This window comes from Hypanus sabinus, chromosome 27 (assembly GCF_030144855.1).
Source record: "Hypanus sabinus isolate sHypSab1 chromosome 27, sHypSab1.hap1, whole genome shotgun sequence".
NCBI lineage: Eukaryota > Metazoa > Chordata > Chondrichthyes > Myliobatiformes > Dasyatidae > Hypanus > Hypanus sabinus.
The window spans coordinates 27,310,804-27,335,385 of record NC_082732.1 but is presented as its reverse complement, the minus strand read 5'-3'; the positions used below and the strand labels follow the sequence as shown (position 1 = coordinate 27,335,385).

Sequence of the window (24,582 nt, the reverse complement as noted above, 5' to 3'; positions counted from 1 at the left end):
TGCTCATCATAATGTAATACAAATGGCAGTGACTGCCCAAGCTTTTTACATTATTATTTGCAAAATGCATACATTGGAACTTTGGAATAATGTACATGGTTTAAATCCTTTTTCCCCCCATTAACTTCCAGGTGTTACAAGCTACTTGAAAGTAACAAATCATCCACAAATGAGGTTGCAAAACTAAAATGGTTCTTTCTAAACCTGCAAATCAGATTCAATAGACAAATCGAAAACATCAAAGTGAAGTTCTTTTAACTGTGATGACTGAATTGCCAGGGCATGTATTCCTATCAAGGACTAGTTGCAAAGCCATGTTCATCTTTTCCATAACTCCATACTTAAAACCCTGCAATTAGATATATTTTTCCTCTGCCATGGCAAAGAACCAGTTCTCATTAGCCAACTGATCTCTTAATAATTAAGTCTTAATTAATAACTGATCATATAATTAAAACTCTAACTTTTTCCTTATGTTGCTCAGGTGAGTACAACTGCCATACTCTTTTCCTTCTGAATAAAACAAAGATCTGGAACAGCTTCTTTTTCAAAACCCTTTAACATTACTTCTCATATTCCATAGAGATTCTGACCTTCCTCTTTCTCTTGTTGATCCTTCTGTGTATTATACAAGCAAGTTGAGTACTGCTATAGGTATTTCCACCACCTCTCTTCATTCATCCTGGGCCTTTGGATGATTGGACTTCTCTTTTTGCAACTAATGCTTAATAGGCTCAGATTCTAAACCTATCTCAAAATTTATTACCTCGACCATAATTCCAACAATTTCTTTTTTATTTTCCCAAAGAATATATTTGCTTATGATTGGACCATTATAATTGGGCATTTTCCATGCAATGATAAAAAAGCAACATCCATCTTTTTTATAATCCCTTCCCCTTTTCACCATTCAGGACTCAAACAGCCATTCCAAGTCAAGCAATAAATCACTTATACTTCTTCCAATTTAATGAATTTGCATTCAGTACTTACATATAGTCTCCTGTTCATTGATGAAAGCAAATGGAGATTGCAGAACAAGTGTGATCAGTCCACAAGGATGACCTTTAGTTTCCAGTCACCTGTCACTTTAGTTTTCCATCCTACTCCCATTCTGATCTTCTTGTCTTTATCTCCTATATCGCTTCACAATGACCAATGTACATTTGCTCATCAGCATCTCATATTTTGTCTGGGTGTATTTTGGTTGCCAGGACTAAAAGCTGAATTTAACTCCCCTCATGTGTGGCTGTCCACACAGTTTCTATTTGTTTCTTTCATTCTTCTCTCTTCTAATGTCAGTTTTTGAAGTAGTTGTTACCTTCACCATATACCATAAGATATTGGAGCAGAATTAGGCCATCAAATCTGCCCCACCATCTCCTGTATCCTTTCATGTCATAACCAAGAGACCTAGGCATGTCCTGTACAACTCTGTCCTGCACCTTTAGGATGTATTGCCTCTATTCTCTCCAACTGTGCTTCATTTTGTAGCATGGTTGACTTTCTACTTTTTTTTCAGACTTGATGAAGGGTTCCTTGCCTGCAAAATTGACTGTCTCTCTTCATCAATAAGGCTGTTGCTTGACCTGATGAGTGTTAGTAGTATTTTCTGTGAACTTATTTGGCAGTTGCACTGTTAGCTTTGAATTACTGTTTTCCTCATCTCATTCTCTACTCTTTGGTGATGCAGTTCAGTTTCTGCCCACCACAGAATGAATAAACTGATCTCTTATTTGGGATACCTTGTCTTTATCCTCAACCAAATATTCTTTGATAAACTGCAGAAAACTTTGGTTGCAAGTTCCCTATTTCTTAAGCATTATCAGATGTTTCTCATTGAAGGCTGCCTAGTTCTATTGGCATTGTTTCTTTGTATTCCATTGACAATGTCACTGTATCAGATGATGTTTGACAGGACAATGAACAATATGCTAGAGGATCTCAGCAGGTCAACCTACTGATTTCTTCTGGAAGGTAGGTAGTTTTTCCAGATTCCAGTACCTGCAGTCTCTTGTGTCTCTGTATTTTACTCAGATCTGATCCTGTATTCCATTTTATGGATGTTGTCACTGAGCTTTTCACATTCTACAGATTGAACCATCACAAATTCTATGCACTGTGACTTTGTGCAACACCATATTCTGCAAACAATGTAATTGCACTGTATTGTATGAATTTATTAACAAAACACCCTTATTTCAGAGGAAATGCCATTTTATTCCATGACATTCAATGTTCTTTCCCGTCTTAGTATAACACATGGGCAGTGACATCATATCCTATGATATTTAATAAGCTATGTTACACAACAGATTTTTTCCACTATACTCGGCTTTATTCTTTAAAACCTAGCCATTATACACCACATGTTGCCTTGGTTGCATCTCTGCACCCAGCCATTTAAAATGGTCTGTGCCATTTCACTACATCTTATTACATAGTAGTGTCAAGTAATGTGATTGTTTTCCATAGAATGCATGAGAAACCCATCTTAAGTACTGTATCACCATATCTCATATTATTCAATGAGATTTGATTATACATTAGATCATATAAAACATCTGAAATAAGAACAGCAAAGTAGTTTTATTTTTACCTTTTATTATTAAAGAGAAGTTTCCATTAGAGAAAGCAGAGGGTGACATCATTATCCGTCCCTGATCATGGATATTATAAAGCCGTTGTTCACCTGCTGAGAACATATCTAGAACACGATCAAACTTGTATACACCATCATTTGAGAACCAGTCCCAATGGGCCACTCGCTGACGATCATTCAAACGGTCCTGTGTCCATACTATTCGCTGACTATAGCACTGCAGTACAACTTCCGACCCAGCGGGAGCAGACATGTTTTGATATGCCAACACAACACTGTCTGAGTTCTGTCCATTTGCAGGAACTGTAAATAAAATAAGATTAATATGTTTACTTCTCAATTGCCATAAGCTACATTTCATCTGTTTCATGGAAGCAAAGTTTGCCAAGAAATTCAATTGTACAATGTTATTTTTATCAGTATTATGCAAATAGAACTTCTTTTTTCGAGAATGAAGCATTATAATTCCTGGTCATCTTGCATCACTGGAAATTCCTGTATTGGGGTACACGTGTGACAAATTCCATGTACAACATTCCTTTCAAAGCACTGAAAGCGAAGTTGTACCATGTTATCCTGGTAGCAACCTTCAATCTGGCTTCATAGCGTAGGACTGAATTGGAAAGTCTGCCATGTACATTCATCTTTCACTGACCCCCATCTCCCTCTACCCTTCCCCAACATTACGCTGCACCAATCCCTGCCATCTTCTCAGACTGTAATTCCTGTCCAAGATCATAAATCACCTGTCTGCTACCTTGTAATCTCTTTTCAGTCATGAAACAACCCTCACAATTTGCCACCCTTTCGGCCTTCAAACTATCCATCAGTGCTGGCATCCGATACTAACATTCATCCAAGTTTTCAAAACTTCCCTCTCAGTACCCGAACTCTGATCATTTATAGAATCCTGGCCACCAACATCACCTATGCCAGAACTTCCTGCTCATAGCACAGACCAACTCAATTCTGTGGTTACTGGCAATTCCAAAAACACTCTTGCGACAGGGTGCTTAGTAACATATTGTCATTCTTGAAATACTCAAAGCCTGGGGAGTTGTGCCCAAGTTTCTGTTTGAAAAAGGAAGTGGACAACTAAAATACTCATAGCCATCCTGTTGTTACACCAACCTCCTACACCCACTGCACTAATTCTTTTAGGTTTTAGTAGATCATGACTTTTAATATAGGATGTTCCCATTGCTGCCTTCTCTCCTATACTAAAGGCCACTATTTACTGGATACAGTCAGTGTAAAAGTTCTTCAAGGCATAGACTTACTAAGTTATATTTATCAAAATGTTTATAGTTAGTATGGAACATGTTCAACAAGAGGTGAAGGGCAATTCTGGATTTATTTTCAGGGTAAGAGACTGGAAGAAGAAAGAAGCAACAGGAGGAAAGCATTTTTATTTTTGCACTATAATTCAGTTAGATTGAGCTTAGTTATGGAAAAGAACAACATAAAATAGGAATGGAGGTACTAAGTTGGGATAAGAATTTTTTTACTGAACTGAGGAGCATTTTAGCAAAAGTGATAAGCAACTACTTAAAAGTAGATCAGTTTCAGAGCAATGAGAGGCAGCTGAGGGAGCAATCAAGGGAAAGGGAGCATGTGAAAAAACACTGGCAAGTATAATCAAAGAAAATTCAACAGTTTTATGAGTGACCCAGAAAGATATTTCCTTTGGCTCAGGACTTTAAAAATGCAGGAGACATAGAATTAAAGTAATTTGTAGAAGGATTAAAATGGTGATGAGGTAATCCCTTCTCACCCAGAAGGCACCAGGTGTCAGGAACTCACTGCCTGAAAGGATGGTGGAGGTAGAAACCCATATTACATTTAAAAAAGTACTTGGATGTATATTTGAAAAGCCACCATCTGCAAGACAAATGACCCAGTGCTGTTAAGTGCGATCAGGCTACATATTTTTTATATGACTAGCACAGATATACAGGGCTGAATGACCTTCTAAGAAAGGTAGAAAAGTAGAAGCAAATTAGAAGAAATTAGGAGCTTTCGATCCTTCAAGCCTCATCGGTTATTCAGTTTGATCATGGCTCATCATCCAAATTCAATCAGAATCAGAATCAGGTTTATTATCACTGGCATGTGACGAGAAATTTGTTAATTTAGCAGCAGCAGTTCAATACAATACATAATATAGAAGAGGAAAATAAATAAATAAAATAACGATAATAATTATAATTAAAAAATAAGTAAATCAATTACAGTATATGTATATTGAATAGATTAAAAATGTGCAAAAAACAGAAATACTGTATATTTTGAAAAGTGAGGTAGTGTCCAAGGGTTCAAAATCCATTTAGGAATCGGATGGCAGAGGGAAAGAAGCTCTTCCTGAATTTCTGAGTGTGTGCCTTTAGTCTTCTGTACCTCCTACCTGATGGTAACAGTGAGAAAAGGGTATGCCCTGGGTACTGGAGATACTTAATAATGGATGCTGCCTTTCTGAGACACCGCTCCCTGAAGATGTCCTGGGTACTTTGTAGTCTAGAACCCAAGATGGAACTGACTAGATTTACAACCCTCTGCAGCTTCTTTCGGTCCTGTGCAGAGGCACTCCCTTCCCCCTCACCCACCAATCAGATTGTGATGCAGCCTGTCAGAATGCTCTCCATGGTACATCTATAGAAGTTTTTGAGTGTATTTTGTTGATATGGCAAATCTCTTCAAACTCCTAATGAAGTATAGCTACTGTCTTGCCTTCTTTATAACTACATCGATATGTAGGGACCAGGTTAGATCCTCAGAGATCTTGACACCCAGGAACTTGAAACTGCTCACTCTCTCCACTTCTGATCCCACTATGAGGATTGGTATGTGTTCCTTCATCTTACCCTTCCTGAAGTCCACAATCAGCTCTTTCATCTTACTGATGTTGAGTGCCAGGTTGTTGCTGCGGCACCACTCCACTAGTTGGCATATCTCACTCCTGTACACCCTCTCGTCACCATCTGAGATTCTACCAACAATGGTTGTATCGTCAGCAGATTTATAGATGGTATTGGAGCTATGCCTAGCCACACAATCATTGGTATAGAGAGACTTGACTTGACTTGACTTGACTAGAGCAGTGGGCTAAGCACACACTCCCGAGGTACGCCAGTGTTGATCAACAGCGAGGAGTATATGTTATCACAAATACGCATATATATTCCATGCCCTCACTTCGGGAAGTCTGATCACCTGTCTGTAATTTTACTCCCTGAGTATAGGCAGAGACCGAAGACTGCAGCACCACTAGTGAGGACCAAGAAGGTATGGAGAAGGGAAGCACAGGAGTGCCTACAGGTTAGGAAGTCAAAGATCCAGTTGCAGAAGGAGGTACAGAGGCCTAGGTTCTGCAACTTCTCAATCAGGATTGTGGGAATGATGGTATTAAATGCTGAGCTATAGTTGATGAACAGCATTCTGACATAGGTGTTTGTATTGTCCAGGTGGTCTAAAGCCGTGTGGAGAGCCATTGAGATTGGGGTCTGCCGTTGACCTATTGTGGCGATAGGCAAACTGCAATAGGTCCAGATCCTTGCTGAGGCAGGAGTTCAGTCTAGTCATGACCAACCTCTCAAAGCATTTCATTATTGTAGATGTGAGTGCTACCTGGCAAAAATCATTAAGGCAGCCCACATTATTCTTCTTAGGCATTTGTACAATTGTTGCCTTTTTGAAGCAAGTGGGAACTTCCACCCATAGCACTGAGAAGTTGAAAATATCCTTGAATACTCCCACTAGTTGGTTAACACAAGTTTTCAGAGCCTTACCAGGTACTCCATCGGGACCTTCCGTCTTGCAAGTGTTCACCCTCTTTAAAGACAGCCTAACATTGGCTTCTGAGACAGAGGTCACAGGGTCATCAGGTATAGCTGTAGTTATGTTCTTCCTTTCAAAGCAGGCATAGAAGGTGTTGAGTTCATCTGGTAGTGAAGCACTGCTGCCATTCATGCTATTGGGTTTCGCTTTGTAGGAAGTAATATCTTGCAAACCCTGCCAGAGTTGCCGTGCATCCAATGTCACCTCCAACCTCATTCAAAATTGTCTCTTCACCTTTATAATAGCCCCCCTCAAATCATACCTGGTTTTCTGGTATAGGCCAGGATCACCAGACTTGATTGCCACAGATCTAGCCTTCAGCAGACGACATACCTCCTGGTTCATCCATGGCTTTTGGTTTGGGAATGTACAGTAAGTCTTTGTAGGCACACACTCATCCACACTGGTTTTAATGAAGTTGGTAACAACTGCAGCATTCCCATCCAGGTTCGAAGATGAATCCCCGAATACAGTCCAGTCCACCAATTCAAAGCAGTCCTGTAGGCACTCCTGTGCTTCCCTTCTCCATACCTTCTTGGTCCTCACTAGTGGTGCTGCAGTCTTCGGTCTCTGCCTATACTCAGGGAGTAAAATTACAGACAGGTGATCAGACTTCCCGAAGTGAGGGCGTGGAATAGCACAGTAGGCATTCTTGATAGTGGTGTAGTAATGGTCCAGTGTGTTGTTTCCGCTGGTATTGCAAGTGATCTGTTGATGTTAATTGCCTAATGATTTTTTCAGACTGGCCTGTTTAAAATCTTCCACAACAATGGTGAAGGTGTTGGGATGTGCTGCTTCATGCCTGTTGATCCCATTGCTCAGATCATCTAAAGCCTGAATGACATACCCTATTCCAGCTTTCTTCCTCTTATCCCTTAACCCTGCCCCAAAAAATACTAATTCTTCTTAAATATATTGAATGATTTGGTTTCAACTGTGTTTAAGATAAAGAACTCCACAGATCCACCACTCTGGGAAAATAAATTTCATGTCAGTCTTAAATGACTTACCCCTTATCCTGAGCCTGTGATCCCTTGTCCTATACTTCCTGGCTATTGGTATTTTGTAGTATTTTATGAGAATCCTCTCAATTTGCTAACCTCAAGTAAACATAAACTTAGTTGACCCTTTCAATTCTGGTACTCAGTGTGATAAATCTGTTTGGTACTTCCTCCATTGCAACACATTCTTCCTAATATAGGAAGCCAATACCTCACTTATTATTCAAGATCTCACCAAGGTCCTGCACTATTGCAGTGTGTCATCCCTGCCCCTACAATTAGATTCTTCTCACAGCAAATGCCAGACTACAATTTCCCTTTACTTTTAGCAACCGGTGAAAAAGGATATCCAAGTCTCACTGTACTATCTGCTTTCCCAATCAACTGCCATTCAGACAACAGTCTGTCTTTCTGTTCTTGCCACCAAATTGATTAATCACATTAAACCACATTTCCATGTATCTATCTATTTCCTCAATCTATTCAAACCATCCTTGAGCTTCTCTGTAACATCCTCTGCATCAGCTTTGTGTTGATCCTTCATCCAAATCATTAATATGTATATTGTGAACAGTGTGGACCCAGCACCAATCCCTGTGAAACTTCACTAGTCACTGCTTATCACTCATAAAAAGACCCACTTATTCCTACTCTGTTTCCTTTCAGCCAATCAGTTCTCTACGCATATCAGCATAATTAATATTCTTTAATTTTGCATGCTTACTCTTACGTGAGACCTGATGGAAAAACTTCTGAAGTCCAAATATACTCTATCCAGTATTTAGAAAATTATACTTGAGAATGGTCATTGAAAGCATTACAAGCAAACTGGATACTGTTGCCTTCTGATTAGCATCACATGGACTCTCTCCCTTATAAAGGATCACACAGTATCCAGCAGAGTTCACTGAACAGCGATCTAGAACAGGAATTGTGATAAATTTTTCATTTCCAATACAACAAATAAATATAACTCCCATGAAGCTCAACCGAGAACAGTCATGGGTATATTGTTATACTGTATTCTCAGACTGGTGGTAGTTTCAGAAGTGAACACGTTATCTCCTATCCTTATTATCCTGTGAACACATAAACAACTCTTTAGATTTTAAGTATTTAGTGCACTGTATGTTTGTTTGTTTGTCTGACAATTTAATGGAGGGATTAAGGAAGGCAAATTATATATCTTATTGCCAGGAAGGATGACCAAAGTTATGCTGGGATTTGGTTTAGAGTGAATCAGCGTACCATTGCTTGGTCATTAAATTGCAGCAATTTAATTTTTCTTTTTTTCTGAGGAACAACTGAAATAATTGTCTTTTCAACTGTTAATAAAAGCTTTTCAAATTGCAACTTTCTAAGACACAAGTAGAAATGTTGTTATTGTAGTTAATTTTGTAAACTTTAATTGTGTAAAATGAGCTTTGCACTCAGCCTATCGCTATTGTGAGAAGTGGCCAAAGTGGGACCTCAGTGCGGCAAAATCTTTTCCAGAGGACATCCATAACGAAGTCGAGAAAACATAAATTGCAGTACCACTTCAGAGCAATAGCAAGTCAGCATCTGCTGAAATTCAATTAAATCAATGGAAGATGAAACAGGGCAAACTGTTTTAAGAATTAGCAATTTCTGATTACCCATTTTCTGTGTAAAAAAACAACAAAACAAATTTCAGCTCCAATGTTTACAAATAGCATTACAATTTTGTTTCACATTTTATTCAGAAAGAGCTGTGATTGAGTTGTGATTACAGTTACAACTCAATTCCCAATATCAATTAATTTATTTCTTTGCATAGTGAGAAGCATGAAATGTATTTTAGCACTTTATAGCTGTAGATTGGAGTGTCCACAAATCACATATCTGCAGGGCACTGAATGTCTCCTTTACATACTTATAAAGAAACAAATAATGAGCAATCACTTACCATTAGTGTAGGCAAGGGCAAATTTCACTGTAATAAGAAAAAAATTAGAAACATTATGTCTTTGGAATTCATTTGCTCCCAAACCGGAAGTGTTAAAAGCAGCATTGCAGTTAACTCTGATATTATTTTTAAAAGCTGATCAAGGTTCATAGCTTTAAATTGAAAACTTAGTAAAAAAAGAAAAGCTGACTTATTTTCAAATTCAACCTTTATGGACTCAGTTGGCGACCTAGAACAATAGTGTCCTGATTCCAGTCATTTAATCCAAAAATAAACATGAGGGAACCACAAAAGGGAAGCCCACTGTCAAGACAAAGTATAGAGAAATATTTGTCGCATTGTCTGATGTCTCACATTATTACTGCAGGTTGTGGTAACTTCTGAAGTGTTAGAGAAAGAGAGGAGATGAATAGAGATAGTAGAATGCCAAAAATTTACCTTCAAACTCTTCAAAAATGTTCTTGAGAAGACTGATAATTGGAAAAAGGAGCAGACAGATGTTTACAGCAACAGCCATGTTTGTTTGGCAAGAGATAGCAGCACAGCCAACTTCTAGCTGTTCCCCATAAGGAATATGGAACAGCAGAAGTAAAAATATCATGATGTTATAAAATATAAAGAGTGAGGTTTCTATACTTGCCTTAGGATGCAAGGCTATGACAAATCAGGCACTAACTTGTTCTGTCTCTCCCCCACTTATTGACACTACCAGACAATGACACACACTACAGATATGCTAATCATATATAGGTTCACTTCACTAAATTGTCTCTTTTTCTTACAGACCAAGGTAATACACAACTATCAGTGTCATTTCAAACTCAAATGGAGCTCTTAATCTATAAGGTAAATTAATCTGGAAGAAAGTCTCCTTATTGATGTACATTGAACAACTTTTCACCAGGGTTTGGAGACTATACAAATTTCTAATATTTCTTTCTGTATCACTCTATCCCTATAGAAATGACCCATGCTAAGCACTTTCAACAAAAGGAAGCATGCATGCAGTTTATCTTTGCAGGCTCATAATTAATAATATATTTACTCTCAAATGAGTATCACCCCAGACAGAGGTACAGTACTTCAAGGGAAAGACATACATTGAAAAGAGACATTGCTCTAGGAAAAATATCTGGCCCTAATGGATTACAGTGAGGTAGGACATGAAAATCTATTGTGGAGGGTAGCTCCACATGTTGGAATGGCTCTAATCATAAAAGGAAAGCCTTCTAGAAACTTCTGTGGATGCACACAGATATACCTTTTTGTATATGTGCCAGACTAAATGCAAAATGTAACATGGAATATGGTGAAGTCCATTCTTCATATCAAAGAGGCTGTGCAAAGTCATAAGAAGATAATGTCTATTCTGAGGGTAATACATACATCTATGACATTCTGGCAGTGTAACTGCTGATGGATCAAGTTACAGCTTCGATATAGATGGAGGATAAAATTATTAGAAGTCTTACTGTTATTGTGAAGTTCCAGGCTGAGTCTGACCAGAACCCTGGTAACTCTGAACCCATATGAGTGGATAAGATGTTTTATGGGAACATCATGATGTCTCGTTGATCTACACAGTAACCACAAGGGAGCAGACAGTAATTTTTCAATAGATGATGGTCAGGTCTGGCAGTGATTTGGAGGCTATGGTGATCTGGGTCATAGTAGAACTTTATCTGCCTGGTCTTGTGAGAGGTCCTGTGATACTGCAGATTCTGTCCTTCCCAAAAACATCAACGTTCTGCATTTCACTAAAGGCTCTTAGCAAATGGCTACATTTGTGCACCATAGCTACTTTTCTAGACCACAATTTCTGATGAGTTAAATGCAACAGTCAGAAGCCGGTTTTACAGTTCAGTGTGGGCGTGGAGCACAGATGTTTGTTTCCTGCTCAGAAAAGAGGGCAGATTTCCAACAGGCAGTGTCTACAATGCACCACAGTGGAAGGACATTAAAACAAACATAGAAAAGGGCTGGGGGTAAAATGGGAGCTTTTAAATCTCTCTCTTAACCAGAATTATAATCTGGCACTAATACAGTACAAATGGGCTAGGCTGTAATTTGTACAACTTCATAGTAATTGGTCTGTATTGATTTGAAAGTATGTTCTTAAACACAGACAATAACATATTTCACCACCCGTTTTTGGCAGCTTCTAAATATAAATATAGTTTCCTGTTATTCAAGGTTTGAACAGACATTTCAAAACATATCTTAACCTCAGAATATCTTCTCTGTAATCTTTAGCATATGTTCTACTAAATAATGGTGCCAGACAATCTGTTTTTGGTTTACAAAGATGGTTTACTTGGAATTTAAAGGGATAGTTTTGAGTTGAGCTAGTTCTAATCAGTACAGTATTTGATAAAATAGCGAAAGTGGATCAGTACATGGTGTGAACTTAAGAGTTTTGTTGTTTCGCAATCAAGTGTTTTTGGCTGTGTTAAACATGTGGAAATGATCTCTGACCCTACTTTATTACAAGCGTTCCTTTGACAGAAAAAATTTTACCTCTGTAAAATATCCAAAAGTACAATTAAAGAAATATTTTAAAATGTCAACTCTCTCAATCCTTCATACTGAATCCTTTGAAATTCAGATCTGGCCCAAATTTCTAAGTCTGAAATCACACCCTGTTGAGACCACATGGTCCTTTATTTCTGATCTCTTTTACATCCCTGAATTTTTGTGGTCACCACTGACAGTGAGGCCTTCTGTTCTGGAATTTCCTCACTCAACGTTTCCAACTTTTTCTACTTCTTTCGTAATTCCTTAAAATCTAACTCTTTGGTCAATCTGCCCTACTCTGAAATTTGATTCACATCAAATTTGTTTAATATTTATTTCAAAGTCTAAAGAAGCATACAGCAGCTTAAGATACTCTGCTTTTCAATAAGATCATAGCTGACCCTGTGCCTGATTTTCATAACCAGCTAAATGCTTAACCAGTTAAAACGAGTCAAGGAAAATTTGGCTCTCCTTCAACTACTATTTTAAAGGAACATTAAACTATATCTAAACCTCAACTTAACATCTTAACTTATGCACAAAACCTGAAAACACCGTAGGATATTGATGCACCATCAATAAATCTCTGAAACGTGAGGCGAGATATCGGCTTTTATTTACTGGAAGAAAGAACAAGCAGCAATTGACCACCATACTACATCCTGGAGACTGAGGGCAGGGCTCAGGCCCCAATCGCCTTTATACCGGGGTCTGTGGGAGGAGCCACGGTCAGTGGGAGGAGCCACAGGAGCAGTCAGCGGTGGGGGGGGTGCGTGTCCAGACAGGTGTATGTAGTTCACCACAGACATGAAGGTATGTTTGTGTGAATTACATGTTCAAAATGGAATTGAGTTCTCATTTCTTAAAATCGAACAGTGATTCAGCCTGACACTCATCAAAGTATGGAACCTGAAAGTCAAGAGTTGTTTAATTAAACTGGTGAATATATCAGGAAATGCATGTACTTCTGAGGAAAAGTGATGAAGCTTCACACAGATTATCTATTAATTTTATTTTATATGTATATTTGTTTTTGGGATCCGAGCATTGCTGGCAAGCCAACATTTATTGACCATCTCTAAAAGCTGGTAGTGAGATGTCTTTTTGAACTATGCAAACCATTTGCAAAAAGGACATCCACATCATTGTGAGCAGGAAGTTTGAGGATTTAGGCCCAGTGATTATGAAAAACCCACTTGGAGAGGAAGTTGCAAATGATGGGTTCCCATGCCCCTACTGCCCTTTTCCTTGTTGATAGTTATGATTGTGGATTGAGGAGTGCCATTGGAGTACCCTGGGTGAGCAACTGCAGTGCTTTTGAGAAAACTGTACACACCATTGCCATTGTACAGCAGTGACGCAGGAAATCCTATTTAGGGTAGCTGATAGGTCATCAGTTAAGCAGATTGCTTTATCCTGGGTACGGTTGAGCTTCTTGAGAGTTGTTAGTCCTTTTAGAAGGCAAGTGGAGAGTGTTAACATCATGCTTCTGATATGTACCTTATAGGGGAATCTTTAGCTGTCATGAGGTTTTTCAATTTCAGTCATTTAACCACTCATGTTGCTGGAATTCCCCTCACCTATTTCTGGGCCAACTTATTAATTAAAAATGTGCATTATATACTCTTCCTTCCTACCCCTTCCCTCAAACTGTATGAACAGTTTTAAAATTGAGAACCATCATATTATCCTGTAATTGATCACGTTATTTCTTGTGTCTTCCGTAGTTCCAGCTGTTTTTACAGCTTTTAAAATCCAAACTAGGTCCCTTAATAACCAATTCTGGCTGGCCTAATTGTCAAGGTCTCTTGTGGAATACAGTGTTTTTATGTATGATCTAAGGGCAGTATGCTTTGTGTATGTATAGTGCACCCCTCCAAATTCAGTTTGGGTCCTTCACTTGCATGACTTACATGGATACATCTAGGTATATGTAGAGAGATCAAGGTGTGTCATATTTTAATGACCCGTGCTCAAATTCTTTGTGTACATTTGTGTCCTGTCACTCACATCATTCAGATCAGAGTAGTCCTTAACTGGAAAGCTTTGTCTGCTTTGGTGGTTACTAAAGGGGCCAACATAACTTGAACTGCTGTTGTGTTAAGGCATATAAGTTGCAGGTAGTTTATCCTTGAATAGTTTTCTTAGAATTCACTCCTCACACAATATATCATGGATGCCAATGTCATCTTAGGGATCCCAGTTGTGACTCTGACCCACACCAGAATCCTCATACCTGCATGAAATGGTGTCTAACTGCCATGTAACTCCTTCCTTCTCACCAATGCCCAGCTAATCAGTGTACAACTCTACAATCCCCTATGTTTCTCATTTTCAATGCTCCCAATCCAAAAGCTCCAGACACCCAATGTACTTAAAGCCCAATATCTTTTTCACTGATGACAGATCAAGAAGAGGTAAGAATTGCCTATGTACAAACTCCCCAAAATTAGATTCCTAACCAGAGTAATTTAGCTGAGCTCTGACAATGAAGCAACTGCAGTTAGTGCCTTTGATCTTATAAAGCTGGAATTTCTTCTCTTTAATTATTATTCATTATCACCTGCTTGACATAACCTGTATATGGATGCCATATGAGGTCAGTCATATTTGGCCAATGCCCTCTGCCATGCTGGATGGGCTCACACATGGCCACTTGGTCAAGGAAAAGGAGTTTGGTGGCCATATAATTCATTGACCATAATCTATAGGAGAGAAATGAGCATTCTTGTCTAGAAGTACAGAAGGTACTAATGTAATCCTGCCCTTTATTATTAGAGACCTGGAATATGAAGTAGAGGCAGTTTTACTTCAGTTATATACAAGGCTTTGGCGAGACATCATGAATTCTGGATTCCATTCAGGAAAGTGTTCTGGCTTAGATGGGTGTGATACAGTCACAAGAAGTGAAGTTACCATTATATGGTTACATAAATATGCTTTCTCTTGATTTCATGGACCAGAATCTAAAGGAGGGAAAATGAGAAATCTAGCTCAGAAATACAAAAAGTACTAAGGAAATGTTCTAAATAACATGAGTAAAATGATAACAAATTGATATTATTTATATTCTAAGACACAAATCTATAATGATAGGAATGTGCTAAAATTTGATATTAACTACTTAGCAGCAAAATCAAGAAGCACTTTTTCTCATAGACTCTATGAGGAGTTTTCTATGACAAGGGCATTTGAAATCTAGAACTCCTTCAAACCAACTTCTTGTATTTGTGTCAGCATTTTAATGAATAATTGGCAAACAAAAATATGCCACTTAAGGGCAGAAGGCCAAAACTGGGCAAAAATAATTTGAAAGAATATATTAACAAAAGACTAGATAGGATTTTAGAGCTGAGGGCCCAGACAACTGAAGGCACAGCCACTAATGGGAGAGCAGAGAAAATCAATAATGCATAATAGTACAGAAATGGAGAGTGCAGGGATCTCAGAGGATTGTTGTAATTGAAATTTCCAGGCGTCAACATTTGGGTACGTAAAGGAAATGATCAGATGAATGGAGTTGAGGTACCAATCATCCATGGCCTAATCGAGTCACTGAGCAAGCTGACAGAGCTGAATGAGTTTTGTCTGTTCCTGCAGAGAAAGTATAATCATGTGATGCTTTGGAAGGGCAAAAGAATGATGGCTGAGGTTAGGAACAGCTGCTTACAGTTAAAAAAAAATTCTGAGCTGTTCAATGCTACAAGCTTCAAGGTCAGATGAGCCTGCTTCTGAAGCAAGAGGAGAGAAAAATAGTTTTCAAGAAGTCTCTAAAATATCATTGGGGAGCTCATGCAAGAAGTAAGTGTCTAACCAATGCATTACACTGAAAAAAGTAGAGGCTGTAATGTAGCAATCTCAATGCAAGAAACAGGAAGATAGGTACCGACTATTATAAATTTAGAGAACATACCAGTAAGAATTGATAATGGCATGAAATACCAGCTCTTTAACAAGACAGCCAGTATAATGCACAGCTTCACACCTAAGTGTTCCATAGCAAATAATCAGGATAAGAGTTACATACAAATTAATACATCGGGTGGGGTGAACTACATACAAGATGACACGCAAGGTATCTGCTGTGTAATACATAGGATAAGACGTGCTCCATATGGGATAACGCTCTTGACACCAACAACCTTTAATATAGTTCCTTTAATGAAATAGAACGTACCTGGAAATAAGTATGGGATGAAACGAATATTGTGTGTTGCAGAGATTAAGTGAGTAGTTTTGGGTCTGTTATCTAAGAAATTATATGCTGGCATTGGAGAAGGTCCAGAGAAGGTTCATGACAATTGGGGTTAACATATGAGGAGCACCCGGTGACCCTGGGCCTGTACTCACTGGAGTTTAAAAGAATTAAGGGTGATCTCATTGAAACAAATTAAATATTGAAATGCCTAGATAGAGGAGAAGTGGAGAGAATATTTCCTATAGCGGACAAGTCTAGGACCAGAGGGCACAGCCTTAGAATAGAGGGACGCACATTTAGGATAGAGATGAAGAGGTATTTCTTTAGCCAGAGAGTGGTGAATCTATGGAATTCATTGCCATGGATGGCTATGGAGGCCAAGTCATTGAATATACTTAAAGAGGAGGAGGTTGATAGGTTCTTGATTATTAAAAACATCAAAGGTTACGGGAAAAAGGCAGGGGAATGGGTTTGAGAGGCATAATAAATCAGCCATGATTGAATAAATGGTGGAGCAGATCTGATGGGTCGAATAGCCAAATCCTTTTCCTATGTCATCAGGTCTTAACAATTACTATCAATATGTGTCAACAAGCATTTTAGCCTGAAGACTGTGAAAGCTTAGTCTAATTTTGTCCCATGTCACTAAGCATATACTATTTCTGTCAGGAGTCTCCATGTATTATCTGAGGGCTAATTGTTGCTTCAACTAAAACTGGCAAAAAATAGGTCCCATTTTCAACATGAATAAGTGTAGTATGTTTGGAGAGTCTATACAAATGATCAAAGCATGGAAGCACAGACTTCGTCCCCTATTTGAATGATTCTAATTCCATTCCCCCTTCATCTAATTCTTATGACATTTCCCTTCCTCACATTCCAACACAATTTTCCTTTAATTCTCATTCAATTTGATTCTAATATTTCTCCCCTTTAGTCAGTATCTACATAAATAACTCTTCCTTTCTTTAACTCTAATTCTGTTATTATTATTTTATGTGCACTCACATCTAGTGCCTCTGATTATAGCCTACAGCCCTTTGCTTGCCTTGGCACCACTTTCAAAGTTACTTAACTGAAAATTGACATCATATGCATGTGAATTTCCAAAAAGATCACCTTTGAATCATTTTTGCCACTTCAGATATCCAACTAGGCATCTCTCACAATGATTCACCAATTTCACCAGATGCAATTTAGACCAAGTTATTCTAGGGCAACCATTGCTGAGTTAGGTTCACAGGAATGAGCTCTAACCTTTTGATCCCAAAGATCATTGTAACTCCAACAAACCAGCATTCCAAATCTCAAACCCTCCAAGCCTTCAATCTGACAAGTTCTTAAGACCTACAATCTTAGGTTCTCATCCTTCTCACAGACTCCATTCCAGCTTCACTCATTCTTGCATAACAACTTTCAAACCTAATCCCTCTTGTGGCCTCCTCTCCCTATTCTAAGCCTTCTTTCAAACCACATAGCAAACCCATTAATCCTTCTTGGAAATACTCCTTACATCAAACTAAACCTGTCGCCCTGCCTTTCCAACTAAACACTAGGCCTTGACCTTCAATCTATTGTCACCAGCAACTTTTCTCCAAAATCAGTTCCCAGGCTCCAGTCTTAGGAAGTCTATTTTCAATTACACAATTGTGTTACACCCTTTTGGATGCAATAGAATTACTATTCAAATATAGACTTACTAAAACACAATCTGCCCAATTCTGTCTACACAAGAGAGATTCCCACAATGATATATCTGCAATAGTAAAGAGCTTCATTTCTAAGGAACTATCAGGGTTAAGCAATGAACTTGCTTTTGGAATTGAAGAAAAGTTATGAGCCTGGAATGTGGTTGATAAGGGCTCTGCAAATTTGTTTACGTTTTCATGGATTTTGGCTCAAAAACATCTGAACCAGCTGTGAATATTGTGATTTATGAATCATTCCCAGTCTTAATTGCTGTCAAAGTGTTTTCACTGTGCATCTGTTTCTCTTATCACCATTATTCCAATGGTTAGAAATACTGTACAAACAACCACTTCCACAAAGCCACTCTGAATCTGTTAGGCAATCACTTTAAACCTGTTCATCCAGCAGAAAAGAGGCATAAGGTTAATATCAACTGGGGGACTTCTTTCCAAATCTTTGAATTTCTCACGTTTCAAATTTTACAGGCAATTAATACAGGCAATTAATTGTTTATCATCTTGGCCTCATGTGAAATGTGTCACACAAAGATTATTACCAGATGGATAGAGGAAATGATTCATGAATTTGCTCAAAGCCTCCATGAAAAGCTGATCATCTTTGTTCAAAGACGGTATAAAAAACCTTGAGCCCATGTGTTGGATGTGTACAGAAACCCTGAGGGTGAACACCACCTCACTTGTCCAGGCTGCCAGGTACTTCCTGCCTCATTTGTGGAAGAGTTTATAGTTCCTATACAGATTTTCTCAGTATACTCAGGACCAACAAAACTCAAATGGAAACAAACCACCATGAACCTCAGAGATAGCTTGCAATGAAATGTTATTGTAACTTAAAGCCTTTGTAGAAAAGCTTATTAAGAAGTGGTCAATTCTTTTTTTCAACTTCCTTGTAAGACCAATATCAGCAGGCATATATCCCCATGCTATAACCCTACAGAAAATGTATATTTTCACCATATGACATCTTACTGCTGCCTGCCCAGTGGCTATTTCTCACCAATTTTGTTAAGGAAAGTGCCGCGCTCACATAAATAATGTCCATATATTATATGATTTGATTGTTCATAGCTCTAGTCCACAGTTAAAATTCAAGTATTTGTTTTTATTTAGTTTTCTTTCTATCACTTCCAAAGCACTGATTCTTGCTTGGGTACTGTTTCTAGAATCTCCTTTGCGTTAATCATTTAAACAGTGGGTGCGGAACTATATTCAACATGTGGCACATAACATCTCAACCCAATCCTGTCATTCTCTAATCAACAGCAAGAACCTATCTAAAAGATTCACTTCCAATGTCAGATACACTGAAGTAAACTGCAGTCAAGAATGAGGTCAACAATGCACAACAGGAATTCCAATGTGTTTGAATGAGCCCATTTTTCATTCTGTGCCTTCTGATTTCATTTTGGATATAGAAAGTGTACAAACATAAGGCAGATCCCTTTCAGAAACCTCTTGGGAATACTATTTAAATAAAACATCTGATCATCAAACACAGGACCTCAGGAATCTGAGGTGGAACCTGATATATGTATACAAAATTATTAAGAAGCACAGATAGGTAGATAGTAAGGAGCATTTTTTTTTTCCTGTGGCAGAGGCATATAAGACCAGAGACCATGGGTTTAAGATGAGAGCTCTGAGGAGGAATATATTTACCCAGAGAGTTAATGCTATCTGGAACGTAGTGCTTGAGAAGGTGATCGAGGCAGGTATTCTCAAAGCTTTTAAGAAGCATTCGAACAAGCACTTGAATTGCCAGGACACTAACACAGAAAGAAGAGTCCTTTGCTTTTGCAGATATATTACTGCAGGTTATTGATGAAGCTATGGTAAATGGATCTGTATAGTTACCTACTTGATCATAAGCATGTTTGTGATTGGCCAAAAGGCCTGTTTCTATACCCTTTGAACATGTACATCCCCTGTTAGAATTCCATATGAAATGCTCCAGAATGGGTTAAGTAACAAATTTCCCTTTGCATGATTCCAGGAAACATGAGTAAATGCAGTATGGGTTGGTTAAAAGTTAGATTTACTTCATACTGTTTCATCAAATACCCAAGACAGGGTCCAGCTTAAGTTATTCCCCCTATAATGACCCATCAAGCTTTTCTTGGGCAAATTGAAGAGGAGCTAAATACAAAAGTAAATCCCACTGAGTTTTCTAGCTCTAGATAGTCATAAGAATTCTCAAATTATCATAAATATTGCAACATTTTTATTCTAAACTCTGGCACTTTATTCCAGAGATGCATTACTTATTTAAAAGCTTTTGACAATGTCTATCTAAACTCAACCTCATTTATCAAAGCTATCAGAAGTAAACAAGTAACACCCTAAGTGCAAATACCATTCAACTCGGACATCCAAACCAGCAAAATTTTGGCTCCATTGAAAAATTGCAGAGCGAAGTACAAGAATGCAAGTTTTGGATCAAAATACAAAGATAAGATTTAAGTCTCTGAATCTCTAACAACATCTTAAGTTTCAAAAAGGATAGAAATCCTTACCTTTTAACAGCAGGAAATGCCACAACAGCAGTTTTAACAGTTGTCTCATTTTTTCCCTTTACTCCAGAAAATTTTTCAAGACTTTTACAAATCAAAAACAAATCATGACATCATCACAGCAACAAATCTGTAAAGGTCCAACTGTTTTTTTTTGTCCAAAAGAATCTATTAAAGTTTGGATTCTTCTTTTATCAAGAAACGATTGGGAAGATTGGGTGGCGGGGAGGTGGGGGGTGGTCCTCTCTTGTGCTAAAAACCCCACAACCAAATGAGCCTCTTTTGTCTCCAATTAATTACGAGGTCTGTGCAGTTTCTTACTTTGGAAGGCTGTAATGTGACTCTCCTGCTAGGGTACTGCTCTGCACGACTGCAGATCCTGAGCTGTGTTTTCTTCTTTCTTTGCGTGTGTGTGTTATTAATTTGCTGGAGTTGCAGCAGCTTTCAGCTGAACCAGCCCTATTTGACTCTGGGCCACTGAACTATTTTTCCCTCCTTTAAACCGTTCCCTTAATACTGGCCTGGATTTGTCTTGTCCACCCTCAATCACAATCTATTAAACCTATATGTAATGATAAAATTTAAAGTGCAACAACAGCATAAGATGTAAAATTGCTATTAAAATGGAGTTCTACAATAAGCTCCAGCCTATTTGTCCTAGAGACATTTTTGTAAAACCTAAACTTACACCTCAAATGTTTATTTCTCCAATACATACAGCATTAAAATTTCAGCAGTGTTGCATATTCGTTCAAATAAACTAGTATTATCCAGCTTCTCAATCATTTCTAAGAGACATCATAATTTAGTGTGGTGACTTTGAAATTCTACAGGAAAATAATAATTACAAGATCATGTATGCCAGAGGGCAAACTCCTGAGCCAAACTACAATGGCATGGAAAGAGATGGCACGTGAGATCAATTCCTGCATGTTTGCTCCACAGATCTGGTCCTAACATAGTGTCAAAAGAAATTTAATTACCTCCCTCGTGTGATTAAGTTTAGCCAATAATGCTCTAAGCCACCTCAAGCACCACTGCATCCCAACACTTGCAACTCACGCAGAAACAGCCACTCACATGCATAGCTTTTGACCATAATAGCAATTCAATCAAACACATTTAAGAGCAAATTTATAATTCTTTGAGACTGCTTTGGAAACCTCACTCTAGCACTGGACAAGGGGAAAGAATTCCACTTCGCTTCAGAGGGAAGAAAGCATTTTGGTTAAACCCATCAGTGGAAATACTTGGTTAAGCTTACGAATGTAAAGAACTTAGTTCCAAGGAGATGGCTGCAATGTAGAAAGAAATTCAGACTTGAGATGGTAGCAATACCATTCCCCACTTATATCTCTAGGCCCCCTTTATACTATACACTTTTCCATCTAACATACTGCAAGCATGCCTTTTGGAAAGATCAGACAGATTCTCACAAAGATGTAACTAACATTGTCTCATGCCAGAAAGTGAACCAAGACTTTCATTGGCTTAAACAGGTGTGATAATATCAAATAACCGGTGGACCACAATCTGTGCAGAATGGAAACAACATCTCCACCTCACTGACAATCAACACTGGTGGACCTCAGGGATGTGTTCTTACCCCATTGCTCTATTCTCTCTAAACCCATGACTGTGTGGTTAGGCACAGCTCAAATGCCATCTTTAAATTTGCTGATGATACAACCATTGTTGGCAGAATTTTGGATAGTGATGAGAGCACCTACAGGAGAGAGATATAGATCAGCTAGCTGAGTGGTGTTGCAGCAACAACAGATGCACCATCAATAACTCACTCTGAGACGTAAGGCGAGATATCGGCTTTTATTGACTGGAAGAAGGAACAAGCAGTGAGTGACCACCATACTACATCCTGGAGGCTGAGAGGCCGGGCTCAGGCCTTGATCGCCTTTATACCGGGGTCTGTGGGAGGAGCCACAGGAGCAGTCAGCAGGGGAGTGTCCAGACAGGTATATGTAGTTCACCACAACAACCTTGCACTCAGTGTCAGTAAGACCAAAGATCTGATTGTGGACTTCAGAAAGGGTAAGGTGAGGGAACACACAAAAGTCCTCATAGAGGGATCACAAATGGAAAGAGAATGCAATTTCAAACTTCTGGTTGTCAATATCTCTGAAGATCTAACCTAGACCCAACTTATTGTTGCAGCTACAAAGAAGGCATTAGAAGTTTGAGAAGATTTGGTATGTCACTAAAAACACTTGAAAATTTCTACATATGTACCATGAAGAGCATTCTAATTGGCTGCATCACCACCTAGTATGAGGTGGACTATTGCATAACATCAAAGTAAGCTGCAGTGAGTTGTAAACTTAGTCAGCTCCACCTTAAGCACTAGCCTCTGTAGTTTACAGGACATCTTCAAGAAGCGAAACCTCAAAAAGGTGGAGTCCATCATTAGGGAAACCCATCACCCAGGTCATGCCTTGTTCTCATCGCTATCATCAGGTAGGAGGTACAGAAGCATAAAGGCACACACTCAGCAATTCAGGAACAGCTTCTTCCCCTCTGCCATCTGATTTCTGAATGAACATTGAATCACAAGCACCACTTCAGTACTTTTTATTTATATTTTTGTACTACTTAAATTTACTATTTAATATATACTGTATATACTTACTGTAATTCACAGGTTGTTTCCACTATTATTATGTATTGCATTGTACTGCTGCCGTAAAGTCTTCAAATTTCACAATACACGCTGGTGATATTAAACCTGATTCTGATAACATTAATGCTCCAAATTAAGTGCAGTGGAAGGTGTACAGGCAGATACATTAGGAGCATTAAGAAACTCTTAGATCGGTACATGGATGATTGAAAATTGGTGGGCTATGTAGGAAGGTTTGGCCTTAGAGTAGGTTCAAAGGTCAGCACAACATCATGGGCTGAAGGGCCTGAACTGTGTTCTAATGTTCTATGTTCCATATTTAACATCCCACTGAAATCTTTGTTTGTTGATCATCCTCAACATACAGTGTTTTTCAGATCTGTTAATAACCTAGGTGGTCAATTCACATTTTAATGCATGTAGCACCCAAAAACTCTTCTTAAATTTTACACCACGATTTGGGGTTTCAAAACATTCAACTAATTTTGTACATATAGCCTCAGGTCCCTTTATCCATACACCACTAATAAAATCACATTGTATAGGTTACATTGCCCTTCCATATTCTTCCTGTTAAGAAATTTACTCTTTGAACTTAAATACTGTCTATCATCTGAGGGAACATTTCACCAATTTTCTGCAGTCTATAACTTTCTTCCTCATTTCTTCCCACACTGCAGCCTTCCAACATTCATGGGCATTACATTTGGTTTTTTTTCTTTCTGTCAATTGCTGACTTTGAAAATATGCTCAATACAACCAAATCCAAGTCACTGATATGTACCAGTAATTACTTTTTATCTTATCTTCATTTTTCACATGCTTGTATATACAATAGGAAGAAAATCGGTGGATTAGTCCAGGAAACTTCACCCCTCTCTGATTCATGTCTTGCAACTTTACATTTGGGTTTGAAAGATAGCATGACCAACAAGACAATCTTTCTTGAGGCATCCCACCCTTCGTTTGCAGCAGGTATCAAACAGGTGCTGGGTGCTATTTCCATTCATTAATGGTTATGTTTCTTTAATCTGTAGCCTCTTCAGGGTGCTAATGGATTAAAGTTTTTGAGCTGAGGTATTTCATTTTTGTCTTGCTTTTAAATATGATGCCTGTAATTTGATTCTCCCTCCACTTTTGACCTCCCTTCTGCACACTGAGACAGCATTGTTTGTTGTGCCTGCTTACTCAAATGTGCTAAAACTGCCAAACTAAATTCCTCTAGCATCTACTCTAAACCACACAGAGCTAACACACATTGAAATTGGCTCCTCAGTACCAGGGCTAAATCAAGATGAAATCCACACCCCAAAGGGGTCAATATGCATGGATCAATAGTGATTAATGGCTGTGGAACTAATAATGCCATTCCTGGTGGAATAGACCACAATAAGCATCCTTACTCATGAACCTGATTACAGCAATAAAACTGAGGAACACGCCAAGCAAATAAAGTAGTCAGTACTGATTCAACACAAGCTGTAGCAAGAATCACCACCCATGAAACGTTACTCTAATGAGCCATGAAATGGTATCCCAATGAAAGACATCAGCTGAGGAATCAATACTACAGTGAGAGCCAACACGTTAAGAAAAATAAAGATCAAATAGTTCTCGGACCTTGGGATACTGCAATGCAGTTTAGAGGTGAG

At 38.5% G+C, this 24,582-nt stretch overlaps 1 protein-coding gene across 6 annotated transcripts in view; it reads right to left on the bottom strand.

Annotated features, from left to right (window-relative positions):
- LOC132382158 (matrix remodeling-associated protein 8-like) overlaps positions 1-20,709 on the bottom strand; it is a 64,244-nt gene extending 43,535 nt beyond the window's left edge. For 2 of the 6 annotated variants that reach the window (XM_059952071.1, XM_059952073.1), the window contains exon 1: positions 2,600-3,740. In XM_059952071.1, the coding sequence (XP_059808054.1) occupies positions 2,600-3,062 (463 nt within the window). In that variant the 5' untranslated portion in view covers positions 3,063-3,740. Of the gene's footprint in view, positions 1-2,599; positions 3,741-9,364; positions 9,392-20,298 lie in introns of those variants that run through there. The other 4 variants (XM_059952072.1, XM_059952074.1, XM_059952075.1 and 1 more) reach the window with 3 other exon arrangements.
- Positions 20,710-24,582: the final 3,873 nt, after the last annotated feature.